The sequence below is a fragment of the Coenobita brevimanus genome, chromosome 99 (genome assembly GCF_032717465.1).
Source record: "Coenobita brevimanus isolate Jiangsu-jjx chromosome 99, ASM3271746v2, whole genome shotgun sequence".
NCBI classification, from domain to species: Eukaryota; Metazoa; Arthropoda; class Malacostraca; order Decapoda; family Coenobitidae; genus Coenobita; species Coenobita brevimanus.
The window spans coordinates 17155926-17177757 of NC_137052.1; the positions used below are offsets into that span (position 1 = coordinate 17155926).

Sequence of the window (21832 nt, forward strand, 5' to 3'; positions counted from 1 at the left end):
CTACACAACTTCCATATCCACTCCACAACAATCTCACCCCCATACCTAAGCATTTCACCACACACACCATCAATTCCTGGGGCCTTTCCCAACTTAATATTCTTCATCGCTTCCACTACTTCCACCCTACTGATCTCTTCCTCCCTCCTCTCATCTCTTCTTCTCCCAGCCATTCCCCAACCACTTATACTCGCACTGCTCTCACTCTCCACATTCAACAAATCCTCAAAGTGCTCCTTCCATCTCCTCAGTTTCTCTCTCTTCTCCACCAACAATCAATTATTCCTATCTTTCACTCCCCTACTATTTCCCCTTTCACACTGCCTTACTTTCTTTACCTCCTTCCAAAACAATTTCTTACTCTCCCTCCATTTCACACTCAGATTCCTCCCAAACTCCTCGTCCACTTTCTTTTTACTCTCCACCATATTTCTGGTAGTTTTTATCAAAATACGCAGCACTGACAGACAGTAATTTAATTACTATACCATAGTGAGAGTATTAATATAAACTTCACATAAGCCACTTTGTATTTAAATTCTTAAAAATAGCTACTGAAAGAACAGCCTTCAGCTCTTGAGCATGGTATGGGATTTCTTTATCATATTCCAACTACCTTGAGACAATTTTGTAAACACTGAAGAAACCCTCTATAGAGACAGGGCTAGAAAGTCTTTATTTATCCTTTCAATAAAGTATATTTCTCTAAAGGTGAACAAAAGTGTCAAATGGCAACTAGAATACAATTTTTTTTTAATCTCATTAGTCTGAAGAGGTTATCCTTCTCAAGCCAATGACATTTTGTATATTAATCTTGGTGCCAGGAGATAATTTTATTCACCTTTGGAATGGCACCTTTAGTTAAAAAATCAGAAATAGCTTCCTTCAGTCTCTTCAGTATGACTGTCTCTAAACTAGATAATTAATCCTTAATTTTTATGTTTTCACCCCAGCCGATTTGGGACATGCACAGGTTTTAAACATCTCAAAATACACTTATGATGTATTTTGGGATTATTTAATAGAATTTTCAGTTAAATAATCCAAAAAAGCCCTTTAAACAATCAGATTCTAATATCTGGTTATACTCTGGGACACTACAAAGGGCTTTTACGCAATTACATAGTTAAATGGTGACTGTGGGGTTCCTGAGCGAGTTTCATTAAACATAGACTTTCACTATTCACGGGTGTGTCCGCTGCCTAACACCTGATATTTGTGAAAAACGAGGGATGACTAATACTAACTTGTGGTGACAAAACTGTAGTAATGGAGCAATGGATTGAAGAAGTTACAAAACAAAAAGAGAGGTGCCTGACTGACCAGTGGGCTGTGAGAGGACAGGATGGTAGGTGGGATCAACCCTGGCATGTCTCTCGGCGGGTGGCTGTGTGTATGGGTCAGGGGGTGTGGCCGGAGGTGTGGGTCCCTGCAGCCGTGTACACAGGACACAGGTGAGGGGCGGCACACACTTGCACTGCACCGCTGGTATACGTCCTCCCCCACCACCCCGCCTGATGCCAGCACAGAGACCCGCTCCAGCCCGCACCAGGCGTCTCCGCTTCACAGCCCGAACCTTATGTGAGTGGAAAGAAACAGAGGAGATTTAATTATAATGTCTATAAGAGTAAGAGGACTATAAGAAACATCAGTGGCTGCAGTTTATGTGAGAGGAGAGAGGCAGACTGGCGATCTGATTATGATGTTTATGAAAGTAACAGGACTGTAAAATATGCTTCAGTGTCCCCACCTCTGCCTTCTTTTATGCAAAGTTGAAGGAACCAAAGGCTAAAAATTCGCAAGATTGTTCCCTTTAAGAAAAAAATTAAAACAAAACAAGGGAGCCGATTCAAAATACAGTATTTTGAGATACTGTGCCTGGACACACTGCATTTAAAAGACTGAAGGTCACAGGCAGCAGGAAAGGAGGAAGACAGTTCCAGAGTGGGCTTATTGCATACCGGTACATGAAGGATTGGGAGTAATGGTTAACTCTAGCATTACAAGACTGCACCGTGAGAAGAGAAAGAAATAGGAGATACCTGATCAAGATGCTTGGAGAAAGAGAAGTGTTCAAAGCACCTCACTGCCCACATCTTACATCACAGGAGACAGACAAAGGAGTTTTGATCAAGATGTTTCAAGGAGAAAGGGGAGCAGAAAAACTTTCTCATTGTGTGAACCTTACATAAGACGAGAAAGAGAGGAGATCTACTTATGATGTGTAGCTATTAAAGGAGTAAGAGTGTTGGAAAAATGGATAAAGATGATCTCTCTGTGAAAAATTATGGCAGGACAAGACAAAAATTTAACCTAAAGAAGAGCAGATATTTTCATGAAAAAAAAAAAAAAAAAAAAAAAAAAAAAAAAAAAAAAAACTCCCAAGAAGGTACTGATGTTAGGAACAACCTGGAAAGAGACGATTCAAGTAAAGAACAGCAGTTTGTTTCATAACATACAGAATAAACTTAGATACGGAAACAGGACGACACAAATCCTACACAGTGCAACTTGGTAAAAGCAACTAGAGTTTGCCCACTTTAACTGTGTATAAAACTGTCATCTTTCCATTACAAATAACGAGGTGTAATAAGAGATTAACGTAGAGAATATGGTGCTCATCATGAAGAAATACCTCGATATACGACACCCTGGCTTAACGATGGAGGTAGAAGTACCACCATACCTCGCCTAATGATGGCCTAACCCCGGTTTAACGATGGGTTTAGATTTTTGTTATCGATTTTGATTATATTTTAGACTAAAATTGTGTGTTTAGGGAGATTTATGAACTGTTTTTAGACTTAGATTAATCTATTTCAGCCATGGGTGGGGTGAACATTGTCATTTTGGGATACAGTTTACTAAGTCTGATATTTTCCAGACTTATATTTGACAATTTTCAGATTTTATTTGTTGGTTTTAGTGAGTTATTTATCAGTGCTTGGCTTAGGTTAGCTTCCTTGACAGCTGTTAGCTGTCATTTAGATTGGCTTTAAACTTATTTTTGGGCTCATTTGGGTGGGTTTTGGGCTTGGTTTGGGGGGATACCCAAGGCTGGTAAACGTTCCATATTACTTTACATGTTAGAAGTACCCTCATATATGATACCCGGCCTAATGATGGGGTTTTACCTAACCAATTACATCGTTAAACTGGGGTATGCCTGTACTATAAAAAGTCTGTAGAACTGTATTATTTTCTTATGATGGCACTTATGTGAAATAAGCAAAAGAATGAAAAAATGGGCCAAATTAAGGTGAAAATTAAGGTCCCCAACTCCCCATACACCTATATAAATAAAACTATCCATCCATCCATCATCCAATCCTACATTGCCCCATAAATAAAACTACAGTAAGTAAATACCCCTTGCGTTCGCGCCGACAAGCAGGATCCATCGACTGTCGTTCCTTCTTTCCTGGACCGCGCTGACACAAATGATGCATCCACTCCTGTGGCAGCACCTTCCTCACCACGACTGTGGTAACCATTGACTGTGAGGGGTGCTACCAGGCAGGTGAGGGCAGGGTCATGGGTGTCCAGGTGTGCAGGGTCACGCAGGGTTGGACCACGCCACCGACTGCCCTCCTCAACCTGCACACTGCCCTTTGTATTACGCACATGCCTGTGTGTGGGTGGACAAGGGGTCAGACAAGTGACCTACATTAGCTCACTCTGTCTATCTATCATAACACACCTTAATCTCGTAAGGAGTGGGTACTAACTAATCCCCTCTATGTCACTCTGTCCTCTGCCATCAAGCTGAACTAATCGCCTCTACTTCACTCTGTCCTCTGCCATCAAGCTGCTCTCTCTAACTTACACATTACTTTCTCAGACAAACCACTTCTCCACATCATCTGAAATGTGTCAATAAAATACTGTATTCTCTTTACATTATTTTACATCATCATAATCATACCTACTCTAATATAAACAGCTGTAAGGAGACCTGAATGACATGTGCATACATAAAAGAGCTGTATGGTTAAATGACACATACATAAATGAGCTGTATGGTCAACTGACTGACACACACATAGGCTATTTATATAAAAGCTATATTTATACCATAGCTATATATAAAAGAGCTGTATGGTTAACTGAATGATACATACATATTCAAAAAAGAGCTGCATGGTTAACTAAATGACAGACATATTTATAAAAGAGCTGTATGGCTAACTGAATGACATGTGTATATATAAAAGAGCTGAATGGTTAACTGAATGGCACATAAATATATAAAAAAGGAAGTGTTCCCTATGTGTCAGAAAGTCAGTTGGTGGAGGGTTAGTGCCCCTCCTCACAAACAACTAACTAAAAATACAAACAAGAAGCCTCGGATCTGGGCACACCAACAGGTGATGACCAAGGACCGGGCAAATGACGTGGTATGGATTGCGACATGGAATGTATGGGGTGCGAATGATGAGGTGAAAGAGAGAGAGAGAGATTGTCCAGGTGCTAATTTGGACATACAGTATGTGGATTACCTGAGACTAAATGGAGAGGTAAGAGTGTAAGAGACTAGGAGTATGGATGGGGTATATGCATGGAAGTACGGTATGTAAGAAAAGAGAATGTATGTACTGCTGTGCACAAGAGATCAGAGAATATAAGAGAGTATGGACCAGTTGGTTCAAGGATGTGTGGATAAGATTGAAAGTCTATCTATCTATCTATCTATTGCCAGACGCCTCAATCCTGTTTGGGGTGGCCACAAACAAATCGCCTCCAAGTCGCCCCGTCCCCCGCCATTTCACTCCCCTGCTCCCAACCCACACCCCCCTCTCTCATATACCTCTCCACCCCATCTCTCCATCTCATCCTCGGCCTCCCCCTCCCTCTTTCCCCCTCCACCTCACTCACATACACTCTCTTCGTCAGTCTTTCACCCTCCATCCTCTCCACGTGGCCAAACCACCTCAGTGTGTTCCTCATAACGCTTCCTATCACATCCACATCAACACCACAACGCTCCTTTATATCCTCATTCATCAGCCTGTCTCTCCATGTGACTCCACAGGCTCCTCTTAAATAACTCATTTCCACGGCTCTCACTCTTGACTTGTGTCCTTCCAACAACGTCCAAGTTTCACTTCCGTACGTTAGAGTTGGTATCACAATACTGTCATGTAGTAACTTTTTCACTTCCATGCTCACTTCCCTGTTTCTTATCACTGCTTTCAAAGAACCAGCAACCTTTCTTCCCTGCTGTACCCTTTCAAGCACTTCACCCTCCAAACCTCCATCCTTACTCATCACACTACCCAAGTACTTAAACGTATTCACATTTTCCAATTCCTCACCATCCAACCTCGCTGTACATTCACTGACTTCACCTCTCTCAAAGACCATCACTTTACTCTTCCCTACATTCACCTTTAGATTCCGTTTCTTACACACTCTCTCAAACTCATCCACCAAGCCTTGCAGCTCCCCTTCGTCTTCACTCAACAACACAGTGTCATCTGCAAACAACAGTACAGGGAGTTTCCAAACACTATCCTCTCTCACCAGGGCCACTCCAACATCCACTACCCTACCTTGTACCTCTTTTATTACCCCATCCATGTACAGATTGAACAGCCATGGAGACATGACACATCCCTGTTTCAACCCAACTTTCAAAGAGAAAAATTCACTTAGTTCACCATCCACACGCACTGCAGCCTTCGCACCATCGTACATACTCTTCACAGCATTCAACAACTTCCCATCTACTCCATATATTCTTAACACTTTCCACAATCCTAGTCTATCCACCCTGTCATATGCTTTCTCCAAATCCATGAAAGCCGCATACAACTTCTTTCCCTTCTCTAGAAACTTTTCCACTAAAGATCTGAGAATGAATATCTGATCTACACAACCTCTTCCCTTCCTAAAGCCTCCCTGTTCTTCTCCAACTAATTTCTCTGTTCTTTCTCTAACTCTGTCAATAAGTATCCTACCATACACTTTTCCTCTTATACTAAGAAGACAAATGCCCCTATGATTACCACACACTTCTTTTTCCCCTTTTCCTTTGTACAAGGGAATAATTATACCTGACTTCCAATCCTCCGGGACTCTACCTTCCTCCCAGGCCAATCTGCACATCTTCCACATCCATTCTACTACTATCTCTCCCCCATGCTTCAGCATTTCACCACACACTCCATCAATTCCTGGGGCTTTCCCTGATTTAACTTTCTTCATTGCTTCCACAACTTCTATCCTACTGATTTCTTCCTGTCTTCTCACCTCCCTCCTTCTCCCAGCCACTTATACTCGCATTACTTCCATCCTCCACGTTCAACAATTCCTTAAAGTGTTCTCTCCATCTGCTCAATTTTTCACCCTTCTCCACTAGTAATCTACCATTTTTATCTTTCACTCCCCTGCTAACTTCACTTCCACCCTGTCTTACTCTTTTCACCTCTTTCCAGAACATTTTCTTGCAGTCCCTCCACTTTACACTCAAATTCCTTCCAAATTCCTCATCCACTCTCTTCTTACTCTCTCTTACTAATCTTTTCACCTCTCTCTTTCTTTCTACATATAACTCTCTCTTCCGCCTCTCAACTTCCTCCACGCCCCTATTTCTCATCCATTCATTGTATGCTTTCTTCTTTTGTGCCACAGCCCGTTTCACCTCTTCAGTCCACCACGCTGTTCCTTGCACCCCCCTCCGTCTTCTCTTCCTTCCACACACCACATCACATGCTGCACATATTTCTTCTGTAAATATTCTACACACACCTTCCACGTCCCCCATCTGCTCCAATTGAAAGTGAGAATACAAAATTGGGTGGCTGTGTGAGTGTATGTGCCAATGCAAGATCATGCAAGCAGAGAGAAAGAAAAGTTTTGGGCAAAAGTGGATGCATGCATGGAAAAGTGTGAGAGGAATAAGTGAGTGTTTTTGACTTGAGATATGTACAGAAAAGTTTGGAATGTGAAGGTGGATGGAGTAGTTGGTGAATGGGGTGTGCCTGCAGAAGTGGATGAGAATGACAGTGCTTTTGTGGACATTTGTGCTGGGGGCAGGGGGGGTTGGTGATAGCCAATACCCTCTTTGGGCACAAAATGATCCACAGGTATATGTGGCGAGTGATGAGATGGGTGGATGGTGAACTGAATGAATGGAAGGCAATGAATGATTATTTGTGTGTGGATGACAAAATTAAAAGGTAAGTAATGGATGCAAGACCCTACAGAGGTTGGAGTGGACTTTCTGACCACCACTTGGTGGTGGTGAATGTCAAAGTTCAAGTGCTGTGGAGGAATAGAAGGAGGGAAGGACAGGAGGAAGTAGTTTATACAAGGAGGGTAGAATGATTGCAAGATGGGAAAAAGGTAGAATATAAGAGAATACAAGAGAGAAGTGGAGGATCGATTGGGTAAAAATGATTTGGAGCAGATGGGGGAGGTGGAAGGTGTGTGCACGATTTTCAAGGAAGAAATCTGTGCAGCATGTGAGGTGATGTGTGGGATGAAGAGAAGATAAAAAGGGGATGGAAGCAAGAGCATGTGGAACGAAGAGGTGAGGCAAGCTGTGGTGCAAAAGAACACATATCATGAGTGGATGGGAAGCAAAGGCATGGAGAAAGCTGGGAGAAGAAAGTGTTAGGCTATATGTAGAAAGAGAGAGGCACAAAGATAAGTAAGAGAGAGTAAGAAGATAATGGATGAGGAATTTACAAGGAATTTGAGTGTAAAGTGGATGGAATGTACAAAAATGTTCTAGAAGGAGGTAAAGAGTGTCAGAAAGATGATAAAGAAGTTAGTAGGGGAGTGAAAGACAAAAATGGTTGATTGATAGTGGAGAAGGGAGAAAAAGTGAGCAGATGGAAAGAACCCTTTAAGGAACTGTTAAACAAAGAATAGAATCAAAGTAATGTGAGTATAAGTGGTAGGGGAATGGGTGGGAGAACGAGGGAGGTGTGAAGGGAGCAAGAGATCAGCAGGATGGAAGTAGTGGAGCAATGAAGAAAGTCAACATGGGGAAAGCCCCAAGAACTGATGAAGCATGTAGTGAAACAATGAAGCATGGAGGAGAGAGAGTAGTGGATAGATATGGATGATGTGCAGACTGGCCTGGGAAGAAGGCAGAGTCCCAGAGGATTGGAAGTCAGGTATAATTATTCCCCTGTACAAAGAAACTGGTGAAAAAGAAGTATATGGGAATCGCAGGGGCGTTTGCCTTCTAAGTGTAATAGGCAAAGTATATGATAAGATTCTTCTTGACAGAGTTAGGGATATAACAGAGGTTGGAGAAGAACAGGGAGGTTTTAGGAAGGGAAGAGGTTCTGTAGAGCAGACATTCATCCTTAGGTCTTTAGTGGAAAAGTTTCTAGAGAAGGGAAAGAAGTTGTATGTGGCCTTTGTGGATTTGGAGAAGCATATGACAGAGTGAATGGACAAGGAATGTGGAAAATGTTAATAGTGCATGCAGAATAAATGGGAAGTTGTTGGATGTCATGAAGAGTATGTATGAGGGTGCTAAGGTTGCAGTGCATGTGTGAGTTCTTCCATCTGCATGTTGGATTGAAACAGGTATGTGTCATGTCTCCATGGCTGTTCAATCTGTATATGGCTGGGGTTATAAAAGAGATACAAGGTAGGGCAGTGGATACTGAAGCAGCCCTAATGAAAGAGGGCAGCACCTGGAAATTTCCTGCAATGTTGTTTGCAGATGATACTATATTGTTAAGTGAAAACGAAGGGGAACTGCAAGGATTGGTGAATGAGCCTGGAAGTGTGTTTAAGTAACGGAAACTAAAGGTGAATGCAGGGAAAAGTGAAATTATGGTTTTCGAGAGAAATGAAGTCACCAAATGTACAGTAAGGTTGGATGATGAGGAAATGGAAAATGTGAATGTGATGAGTAAGGATGGACGTTTGGAGGATGAAGTGCTTGAAAGGGTACAACAGGGAAGAAAGGTTGCTGGTTCTTTGAAAGCAGCGCAAAGAAATAGGGAAGTGAGCATGGAAGCAAAAAATTCGCTCCATGATGGTACTGCAGCGTGATATGGTACCAACTCTAACGTATGGAGGAGAAACCTGGAACTTGTTGGAAGGACTCAAGTCATGAGAGAGAGCAGCGGAAATGAGTTATTTGATAGGACCATGTGGAGTTACATGGGGAGACAGACTTGAATAATGAGGAAGTGAAGGAGCATTGTCGTGTGGATGGGGATGTGGTGGAAAGCATTAGGAGAAATGGATTGAGGTAGTTTGGCCATGTGGAGAGGATGGAGAGCAAGAGACTAACAAGGAGAGTGTATGTGAGTGTGGTGGAGGAGGGGAGAGGGAGGGGGAGGATGAGGATGAGATGGAGGGATGAAGTGGAAAGGTATATGAGAGAGGGAGGTGTGAGCTGAGGGAGGGTAGTGAAACGGCAGGGAACAGGGCAACACTGACGTGATTTGTTTGTGACCACTCTTCACAAGATTTAGGTGTCTGGCAATAAACAGATAGATAAATAGAAAGAGCTGTATGGTTAACTGAATGAAACATACGTATAAATTTTGTGTTGCTGAAGGATCCTGTACTCTAGGTCTGCAATCTGTGCCTGCAGCCACGTCCACCGTGATGCCACCCACGCACGAGCCTTCTGGTACCGGTAGAACGCACGCTCCCGCCTGCAATAGTGAAAAATATTTTAGTTTTACATACATATTGACATAAAACATTACTAACAAAGTAATATAACTAAGACACCATCAACATAATCTTCATCGGTTATTACCATTACTTTTCTAACCTACTTCAAGGATGATATTGGGCAAGGCCCAGAAAGGAAAAAAACAATGTGTGAGACAACACTAAAAGGAAAAAAAATATAATAATGTCTTTGGGCACAAAAAATATACACTACTTTGCTGCTAGGCCTAAAAAAAAATATTTAAAATATAAATAAAAAAAATAAAGCCAGATCATTACCAGTGTGTAAGTACGTACATGGCGCCTACAAATATTTAAAGAAACAGTTTTACACAAAACTGTTGTCATAAATAATATGACTGTACAACCATGAAAGGAAGGCAATGATTGATTATGTGTGCGTGGATGAAAGGATGCGAAGATGTGTAATGGATGCAAGAGCTTACAGAGGTTGGGGGAGTGGACTTTCTGACCACCACTTGGTGGTGGCCAGAATAGAATTTAAGTAAGATGGAGGAATAGAAGAAGGGAAAGATGAGAGGAAGGAGTAGTTGCAAGGAGAGTGGAAAGGTTACAAGAGGATGAGAAAAAGGCAGAGTATGAGAATGAAGTGGAGGAACGATTGGGCAAATATGAATTGGAGCAGATGGGAGACGTGGAAGGTGTGTGTAGGATATTTACAGAAGAAATATGTGCAGCATGTGATGTGGTATGTGGAAGGAAGAGAAGACGGAGGGGGGTGCAAGGAACAGCGTGGTGGACTGAAGAGGTGAGACAGGCTGTGGCACAAAAGAAGAAAGCATGCAATGAATGGATGAGAAATAGGGGCGTGGAAGAAGTTGAGAGGCGGAAGAGAGAGTTATATGTAGAAAGAAAGAGAGAGGTGAAAAGATTAGTAAGAGAGGGTAAGAAGAGAGTGGATGAGGAAGTTGGAAGGAATTTGAGTGTAAAGTGGAGGGATTGTAAGAAAATGTTCTGGAAAGAGGTGAAAAGAGTAAGACAGGGTGGAAGTGAAGTTAGCAGGGGAGTGAAAGATAAAAATGGTAGATTACTAGTGGAGAAGGGAGAAAAAGTGAGCAGATGGAGAGAACACTTTAAGGAATTGTTGAACATAGAGGATGGAAGTAATGCGAGTATAAGTGGCTGGCGAATGGCTGGGAGAAGAAGGGAGGTGAGAAGACAGGAAGAAATCAGTAGGATAGAAGTTGTGGAAGCAATGAAGAAAGTTAAATCGGGGAAAGCCCCAGAAATTGATGGAGTGCGGGGTGAAATGCTGAAGCATGGGGGAGAGATAGTAGTAGAATGGATGCGGAAGATGTGCAGATTGGCCTGGGAGGAAGGTAGAGTCCCGGAGGATTGGAAGTCAGGTATAATTATTCCCTTGTACAAAGGAAAAGAGGAAAAAGAAGTGTGTGGTAATCATAGGGGCATTTGTCTTCTTAGTATAATAGGAAAAGTGTATGGCAGGATACTTATTGACAGAGTTAGAGAAAGAACAAAGAAATTAGTTGGAGAAGAACAGGGAGGCTTTAGGAAGGGAAGAGGTTGTGTAGATCAGATATTCATTCTTAGATCTTTAGTGGAAAAGTTTCTAGAAAAGGGAAAGAAGTTGTATGCGGCTTTCATGGATTTGGAGAAAGCATATGACAGGGTGGATAGACTAGGATTGTGGAAAGTGTTAAGAATATATGGAGTAGATGGGAAGTTGTTGAATGCTGTGAAGAGTATGTACAATGGTGCGAAGGCTGCAGTGCGTGTGGATGGTGAACTAAGTGAATTTTTCACTCTGAAAGTTGGGTTGAGACAGGGATGTGTCATGTCTCCATGGCTGTTCAATCTGTACATGGCAGGGGTAATAAAAGAGGTTCAAGGTAGGGTAGTGGATGTTGGAGTGGCCCTGGTGAGAGAGGATAGTGTTTGGAAACTCCCTGTACTGTTGTGTGCAGATGATACTGTGTTGTTGAGTGAAGACGAAGGAGAGCTGCAAGGCTTGGTGGATGAGTTTGGGAGAGTGTGTAAGAAACGGAATCTAAAGGTAAATGTAGGGAAGAGTAAAGTGATGGTCTTTGAGAGAGGTGAAGTCAGTGAATGTACAGCGAGGTTGGATGGTGAGGAATTGGAAAATGTGAGTACGTTTAAGTACTTGGGTAGTGTGATGAGTAAGGATGGAGGTTTGGAGGGTGAAGTGCTTGAAAGGGTACAGCAGGGAAGAAAGGTTGCTGGTTCTTTGAAAGCAGTGATAAGAAACAGGGAAGTGAGCATGGAAGTGAAAAAGTTACTACATGACAGTATTGTGATACCAACTCTAACGCACGGAAGTGAAGCTTGGACGTTGTTGGAAGGACACAAGTCAAGAGTGAGAGCAGTGGAAATGAGTTCTTTAAGAGGAGCCTGTGGAGTCACATGGAGAGACAGGCTGACGAATGAGGATATAAAAGAGCGTTGTGGTGTGGATGTGGATGTGATAGGAAGCGTTATGAGGAATACACTGAGGTGGTTTGGCCATGTGAAGAGGATGGAGGGTGAAAGACTGACGAAGAGAGTGTATGTGAGTGAGGCGGAGGGGGGAAGAGGGAGGGGGAGGCCAAGGATGATATGGAGGAATGGGGTGGGGAGGTATATGAGAGAGGGGGATGTGAGTTGGGAGCAGGTCAGTGAAATGGCGGGGGACAGGGCGACTTGGAGGCGATTTGTTTGTGGCCACCCCAAACAGGATTGAGGCGTCTGGCAATAGATAGATAGATAGACAACCATATTTAACTATGCCTGCAAACACAGTAACTATTACAATAATTAAATTTTAAAAAAAAGTGAAAACAACAGTACAGTACTAATTTACATAACAGCCTGTGAATACAGTACACTATTTAAGATATGTATTGCTATCTATCTATTGCCAGACGCCTCAATCCCGTTTGGGGTGGCCACAAACAAATCGCCTCCACGTCGCCCTATCCCCCGCCATTTCACTGCCCTGCTCCCAACTCACACACCCCTCTCTCATATACCTCTCCACCCCATCCCTCCATCTCATCCTCGGCCTCCCCCTCCATCTTCCCCCTTCCACCTCACTCACATGCACTCTCTTCGTCAATCTTTCACCCTCCATCCTCTCCACATGGCCAAACCACCTCAGTGTGTTCCTCATAACGCTTCCTATCACATCCACATCAACACCACAACGCTCCTTTATATCCTCATTCGTCAGCCTGTCTCTCCATGTGACTCCACAGTACATTAAACATTACTGCTAGGCCTATGTAACTATGACAACAAATTTAAACACTACTATCACATGAAAACAAAAACATAACTGTGTAACTGTCCGCAGATTACAATTCTGTTTTAGCCAACACAAAAATGACAACAAATTAATATACCAACTCATGAAAAGTAACATCAAGAAATCTGACATATGGAGCAATAAAAATAACACCAAGAAAATGATAGCTACATTAACGTACCAGTAAGGAATGGGTGTACCTACAAATGTACGTCAAACTTCACAAGCATAATGATTAACACTCACAATCAAGAATATTTACTACAGGTTTCCTTTTATACTCTTACTGGAATTAAACCCTTTTAAATTTGTATTTGCTGCACAATTACCATATCCCTCCCCTCCCATGTGACAATATACGACCGATGAACAACTGGAAAACCGAAAATTCCATGCGGCCAAAAAAAAAAAAAAAAAAAAAAAACCTACCTATGACTGAAATCCACTTGCCATAAAACTAACTTGTTGTATAAGTGTCCATCTGATTTTTAAATAATAAATCTGGTTACCTTGAGTTCTGGATAATCATACTAAGCATCTTTTAAAATGAATAGGACCTATAATATAAAATAAACGTTAACAGTTTTCAGCATATCGTAATAAAAAAGACAGACATAAATGCACAAGTTAACACGACAAATGTACGGTACTGAGAATAACATGGAGGAATGGGATGGAAAGGCAGGCTACATAAGAGTGAGGACGGTATGAGTTGCAGGAAGGATAGCCTGATGACGATGGCCAAGGTGACACAGAGGGAGGTCTGATTCTGACCACCTGTCTGAGATTAAGGCATCTGGATACGGACAAACAGAGACAGACTAGGTAGGGTAATAAGTAGAGACATACGAACAGGTAAAAATAAACACAATGGACCGACAGAAAAGTAAATAGATTAATCAGCAAAGACAGATATGTAAAACTTGACAGACAGAATTACACAAGAAACCTCAAATATAAAACGTCATCTGGGTATCATAATAGTATTTCCGTTGTACAGCCTAAGCAGCTACGTTATAAGATAAGCAGTGCCGGTTATGTTAGCCAGCTGGGTTAGTCGGGGGTTTCAAATCAAAGGGCAATATAATTTTCTTTTTTGACAGTTTTATTGACCCATTAACGTCCTCGCAATCATGATGCACTTTTATCTTTGTAATTTGCACCTTCATTTTTTTTCGTTTCCCCCCCCCCCCAAAGGATTTTACTTAACCTTGAGAACCCTCGCTGTGACGGGGTTGCCAGCTCCCTCCCCTAGCCTTTTCAGTTCGAGGATGTAGATTGTAATTCGTCTTGCCACCTTTAGACGAATGTAATCAACTTAGGAAATAAAATATTGAAGGAATTAATGAAAGCTGTATCTAACCTCTACAAACCTGAATCTATCTTACAGTAAACTAAATAATGTGAATGTGGAAATAATAGGACGAAAAAGTGTCACCGGGTACTAGTAATTGAATTCCCTGGCCATGCTGAATGTGAACCCCATGGGCTTCAGGCTTATGCTCCTTTCCTGCATTACACACACCTCTTCCTCCCAGTGTGTTCTTACCTTACCTAATTGTTCTTACCTAATTGTATCTTTACAGGAATGAGTCAAGCTCGTACTGTCCCGTGTCTTAAACCAAATTTACCGTACATATCCTTAAATTTGTGAATTGTTTTGGCACACACTATTTCATTCGGTAGTGCATTCCATTGATCAATTGCTCTGTTTGGGAAACTGAATTTCCTTACGTCTTTATCACCTCTCTTCTTATGCAGTCAGTGTCCTCTTGCTGATGCTTCTCCATATGTTAAGTAATCATTTATGTCTATTTTCTCCTTTCCTGATTGCATTTATATAGCATTATCATGCTCTGTAGTGTTGGTAGAAACTGAGCTTAGGTCCCTTAAGCTTGGTATCCATCTTGTATCCCTTTGAACTCTTCTTATGTCTAGTGCTTTTTGCAGATGAGGACTCCTCTTGCTGATGCTTCTCCAGGGTATGGTCTAAGTGAATCATGTTATGTCTATTAGCATTCTCCTTTCCTGTATGTGAATGCTATTTATATAGCATGTATACATGTCACCTCTTTTCCTTCTCTCCTGTAGTGTTGGTAGATAATCAGTTTATTTAGTCTTTCTTCGTAGCTATAGGGTTTTATTTCCCTTAAGCTTGGTAATCCAATCTTGTAGCGGCCCTTTGAACTTTTTCAATGACACTTGTCTATGTGCTTTTTGAGATGTACTACTCCAGACTACTGATGTTTATATTCCAGGGTTGGTCTAATGAATGATGTTATTATCCTTCTTAGCATGTCTTCATTTATCTGCAAACATATGTGAATAGCTCTCATTTCCATATGTTGCAAGCAGTTTATATCATGTTCCGTACCTTCTAAAAACATGATTGGTGGTCAGCCGGAGATAGTCTGTTATTGATAATCACACCTAGGTCTTTCCTCATTTCTCTTTATATGAGAAAGTTTATTTCCTAACTTATAATCCCAATCAGGTCTTTTTCCACTTTTACCAAACTTGATTACATGACACTTGTCCACATTGAATTCCATTTGTTTGTTACTCTGTCATAGTAGCTAACAGATTAGTAACACATGATTTTCCTTTTAATGTCTTCTTGTAGCTCCCTACAAGAGTCTGTGCTAGATGATTTACCCAAGCTTTTCTTGTATTTTTGCATCATCTGCAAACATATTCAGATAGCTCTCATTTCCAGTGTTACTGTTTATATCATTTATGTACACTAAAAACATGATTGGTGCCAGCACTGAACCCTGTGGTACTCCACTAGTCACTTTAGAAAATTCCATGATGAGTAGTTTCCTCTTAGTACTGTCCTCATTTCTCTTTTTATGATGAAAGTCTTGCATCCAACAAAACAGTTTGCCTCGAATTCCTCCTCCTGATGGTACAGTTTCCATAAAAGTCTTTGTGTGTGTGTGTGTGTGTGTGTGTGTGTGTGTATCTGGTAGTATGTGTGGACATGCGTGTTCCACATAGTCCCTCTCAAAATTTTTTTCTTCTGTAAAAACTAATTGGAAATTCTTATTTAGTGCTTCACAAATATCTTTCTCTTGTGTATAAGTGATTCCCTCGTCCGTGATGGATTGTATTATATCTTTTACTTTGGTTTTGCTTCTGATATAGCTGTAAAACAGCTTTGGTTGATCACTAATTTTATTTATTATATCCTCCTCAAACTGTTTTTGGGCTTCCCTCCTTATTCTTGTATAGTCGTTTCTTGCCTGATTGTAATTATTGTACGCCCTTTCACTATTGTGTCTTCTGTATCTATTCCACAACAAATCTCTTCTTTCTTTTGATTTTTTACATTCTGTATTGAACCATTTCTGTATTTTCTTATCTGCTTCTTTGTGCTGTGGGATGTACTTCTGGACTCCTATTTCATAAAATTCACAAAATTTTTTATATACAGCATTTAAATCTTGTCCTCTAATCTCATTTTCCCAATCAACTTCTAAGAAATACTTCTTTAGGTCTTGATAATTTCCCTTTTTATAGTTTAGGCTCTTTTTGTAACTATCATTGTTGTTTACTATGTCATATGCTATCCTGAAGTGATAGTTTAGTACTGCATGATCGCTTTTGCCGAGTGGAGGGTGATATTTTAAACTGTCAATATCATTTTCTTGCCTTGTAAATATTAGATCTAGCACTGAAGGTACATCAAGTCCTCTTTTTCTGGTGGTTTCCCTCACATGTTGCGTTAAGAAAAACTCTTGTACGAGATCCAGGAGCTTTTGGTCCCAACAGCTTTCTTGGCTATTTATATCTAGAGTATTCCAATTTATATTTGTACTGAAGTCCCCAGTTAGTATAATTCTTTCCGATTTCTCTTCCATTTTATGTAGCAATGATCTTACACTCTGAATTGTACTCTCTGCCAGGTCCTCATATTCATCTCTTTCCAATGTGTTTGATCTGGGTGGCATGTACAAATTGGCTACAATTACTTTACCTTCAGATGTGTCGATCTCTACTGCAATCAGTTCTACTTGTGATGGTATATCTAGTTTTATTTCCTTGACTTTTAGATTTTTCTTAGTTAATATTATAATTCCTCCTCCTTTTTTTAAATATCTGTCTCTTCTCCATATATTGTATTCCTCTAAGTTTAGTATGTCATTTGATATCCTTGGTATTAATTTTGTTTCAGTTAGGCATATTATTTGTGGTTCATTTTCTCTGACATAATCATTCATCTCTAGTAATTTAGATACCATTCCATCCACATTTGAGTACATCAACTTTATCATCTTGTTTATATACTTGTCCTGACATGGTTCTACTACCTTCCTCCTTTTTCTTCCATCCTGTTTGTGTACCACTTTCGTACCTGCAATCCTATTACTTTGTAAAAAAAATTTCTTCTCCTCTTCTGATCTTCCCTCATTTTTTGTTTTTGCTTCCTCCCTTTTCTCTTTCAGCAATTCCATTTCCTCTTGTGTTAGACATCTTTTTATCCATACATTTTTGAACTCCTCTTTTTCCTTAAGATTCTTTGCATTTTTTAGTATCTCTTCCACAGTGTTTACACTCTGGAAAGTCACCTTTAGAGGTCTTGTCTTGCTTTTCTCGTATTTCCCTAACCTTTTGTGTTCCTCTATGTCTTTACTACAGATTTCCTCTGATACTTCTTTCAGTAAGCTCATTATATACATTTGCCATCTCCTTTTTGTCTCTTGTGATCTTGTTTTTAACTTCATCCTCTTCTATACCAGTGATTACTATTGATTTGTTTATCTCTACTGAATCTCTGACTAACTTTGGATTGTTTTGGATTATTCTTTTCACCTCCTTTTTAATGCTTTTTTTCCTCCACCCTTGTTTCTAAGTCTTTCTTTACTTTCACCATTTCTGCATACGTGGTTTCTACATCATTTTTGTAGCTTTGCACAGCTTCATTTACTTGTGTTATCTTCTCCTCAATATCACTGCTCTGGTCAATAAGACTGCTAACTTGCCTAATTGTCTCTGTGTCATTTTTGAACTCTTCCATAACACTCTCGTGATTGACTACTGTACTTGCCATTTCACTCATTTTCTTCCTAAGTGTACTCAATTCCACGGTTAGTTCACTGATGGTTGTGTCTTTCTTATTGGCCTCCCTTCCTAGTTTTTCTATTTCTTCCTTTTGCAAGTGCATCTGCTTCTTTATTTCATCAATTTCATTTTGAAAGCCATTTCTAGTTTGTTTACACGCTCAACCAGTCTATTGTGGGTCTCTACTTCAACCAGTTCTTGGTAGAAATCATCATTTTGCTTTTTACCTTTATCCCTTTTCTTTTCCAAATTTGTTTTACTGAAGTATGTATCCATTTTGTAATACTTAAAGTGCAAAGCATATACTTACAATCTCCGTCTTGTTGTAAACAAACCTCAGAGATGACTCAGAGTATTCTTTCGTCTTGGTTCTTTTTCCTGTTTTTACAAGTCTTGTTGAAACTTATTATTTTTTTCCTTTTTATAATGAACAATCATTTAGTCTAACCTGGTACTGAGCTTGACTCATACAAAGATACTATTTAGGTAATGCCACTGGCCGTGATTGGTACGGAGCGCCGGTGTCACACGTCCACCTAGCTTGAATCCCTCTGTGTGTGTGTGTGTGTCAACTATTTATCAGTCAATTATCAGTCTCTAATCAGTCAATAACCAATCTCTATCAATCTATCCCAATACAAAGACACATTTCTTTAGTAAAATCATGAGGCGAGAGGAAGAAAAAATAAAGAAACAATCGGACCGAAGGGGTAAAAGTAATATTCTTAGCAATAAATATTTTTGTCACCAGATACACACTATGTTAAGTCGTCCGTTTGCGTTTTTTTTTTTTTAACAGGAAGATTTATGATAATTTCAGTGACGATGGATAATAATGTGAGGCTTTAATACTAAGATGATGGAGGGTGGGTGGATATGTCGAGGAGTGACTGTGGTGTGAGTTGGGGGAAGGGTAGCTTGCTGGAGATGGTGACAAGTGATTAGTTTGTGGTCATCCTTACCGAGATTAAGGCGTCTGGTTACATAGACAGGTAGACTGATAAACACACACACACACAGCTTGTTAATATGAGAATAGCATTCACATATATAAATGAAGACATGCTGAGAAAGATAACAACATCATTCATCACACCAACCCTGGAGTATGCATCAACAGTCTGGAATCCTCATCTAAAAAAAAACACATAGATAAGACGGAAAAAGTACAAAGGGCAGCTACAAGATGGGTACCAAGCTTAAGGGATCTAAGCTACGAAGAAAGACCACAAAAAATGAATCTACCAACACTACAGGAGACAAGGAAAAGAGGAGACATGATTATGCTATATAAATGCATCTCAGGGAAAGAGAAAATAGACATAAACGAATATATAACCTATGCAGAGGCATCAGCAAGAGGACACTGAAAAAAAAAATAATAATAATAATACATAAAAAGAGAGGGGATAAAGACGTAAGGGAATTCAGTTTCCCAAATTGGGCAACTGATCAATGGAATGCACTACCGAATACAGCGTGTGCCAAAACTGTTCATAAATTTAAGGATATGTATGATAAAAACGGTTTAATACACGGGACAGTACGAGCTTGACTCATTCCTGTAAAGATACAATTAGGTAAGAACACAGCATGAACTGAGTAAGGGGGAATGTAAAGATGGAAAGGATGACACACACACACACACACACACTAACTGACAGTGGAATGTAAGGCTAGAGAGGATCACACACACACACACACACACACACACACACACACACACACACACACACACACACACACTGACAGTGGAATGTTAGGCTAGAAAGGATGACACACACACACACACTGAGGGTGGAATGTAAGGCTGGAGAGGCTGGTTGAATGTGTGTATTTGTGGTGATATACAAACGTGTGGTGGCGGTGCCTTGGGGGGATTACCCTACCTAACACTGACTCTACCCACACCACATTTACACTCATCTTCATACCACACCACACCACACTTATAATCTACCTTCATACCACACCACACTACATTTACACTCTACCTTCATACCACACCACACTACATTTTCACTCTACCTTCATACCACACCACACCACACTACACTTGCACTCTACATTCATACCACACCACACTTACACTCTACATTCATACCACACCACACCACACTCTACCTTCATATCACACCACACCACACTACACTTACAATCTACCTTCATACTACACACCACACCACACTTAAACTCTATACCTCACCACACCACACTTACACTCTACATTCATACCACACCACACCACACTTACACTCTACATTCATACCACACCACACCACACTTACACTCTACATTCATACCACACCACACCACACTTACACTCTACATTCATACCACACCACACTTACACTCTACCTTCATACCACACCACACACCACACCACACTACAGGTGCACTGACAATCTACATTCATACCACACAACACTACCCTTACAATCTACCTTCATACCACACCACACTTCACACTACACTTAAACTTTACCTTCATACCGCACCACACTTACAATTTACCCTCATATCAAACAACACACCACACTACGTCATTCTGTTCAGCACTACTCTCACAATACAATGCACTACTCCACACCCACACCACACTACACTCCTCGACTCACACACCACACTATTCTCACACATCATACTATTCTACTCTCATACACCACACCACACCACACATCACAGTACACCACAACACTCACCACACATGCCGATGGTCAGTTAAACCACAACGATGTGACGTGGCCGTGCGTTGGTCTTCAGAGAGAGGGGGAGGGGGGGAGCAGACGTTAACCCTTTCAATACCAGGACGGCTTATTACTACCTATCTCCAGACGATTTTATTTCACTCTCAAACACCTTTTTCCTTAGCGTTTTTTTTTTTTTTTTTTTTTTTTTTTCACCTTACCTGTCCACTTGTGTTATATCGCCTCACAGTGCCGTTTCTAGCCTTTTGGGGGTCCTATGGGAAATGCTGTTTGGAGGCCCCAATTTTGTGGAACTATGGTGGGGGGATTCCAAACCCTCTAAGGCGGTCCGGGGGCACGCCTTTAACATTTAAATGAATCAACCTGGTGTACTTTAAGAGGAAAAGAGGCTAGATCCGTGAAAAACTCAACACCTTTTTTTCTCTCAAATGCAAATCAAACTTTTCATGTTGACCACACTAATTTAAACCTACAGAAAATAACAGGACACACTGGGGCTCCCCTACAGGATTTTCCGAACCTGCATTATAACATCTCCCAAATGAGCATAAATGAGATAGTTGCCGCAATTTCCTTAAAATGTTTATTTTAAATCTTTAATACCTTTGCTGGTGACAACTGGGAGTATCTGAATAAAAATATGAATCAAGAAATATTCGTACATACGTGTAAAACCGATAAATCTTCATCCTTCGACGTATATAGCCCCCACCGCAGAATATTACATCACAAAGTATTATGTGACCTCATTATTAGGCACGGGACTCACCTTAAACGAATGAGAAAAATTTGTACATAATACTTGAAAAAAAAAAAAAAAAAAAAAAAAAAAAAAAAACGTGAGCATTCTGCATTGCTCTCAAAATAAAATCGGAAATTAAAAATTTTGGCGGTATCTAGTATCTGCGCCTTACTGCGAACGCCCCTATTTCAGGAGATTGATTGAAAATTTCAGGAGAAACGAGTACAATTTCGGGAGTTTCTTATATAAATACATTACTTACTTTATGGCACTTATAATAATTGGCGGGTCCACCGTACCCCTACAAAATTTATTTCATGAATACAGAGTGACCACACAATATATATATATATATATATATATATATATATATATATA

The 21832-nt window shown here is 40.5% G+C and overlaps 1 protein-coding gene across 1 annotated transcript in view; it reads right to left on the bottom strand.

The window, feature by feature from the left end:
* Positions 1-21832, bottom strand: part of nsl1 (non-specific lethal 1) — a 170066-nt gene that overhangs the window by 38272 nt on the left and 109962 nt on the right. Inside the window, exons 2-4 of the mRNA XM_080283997.1 lie at positions 9513-9635; positions 3370-3628; positions 1324-1576 (exon numbers count right to left, since the gene is read on the bottom strand). Of these exons, the coding sequence (XP_080140123.1) occupies positions 1324-1576; positions 3370-3628; positions 9513-9635 (635 nt within the window). The remainder of the gene's footprint in view (positions 1-1323; positions 1577-3369; positions 3629-9512; positions 9636-21832) is intronic.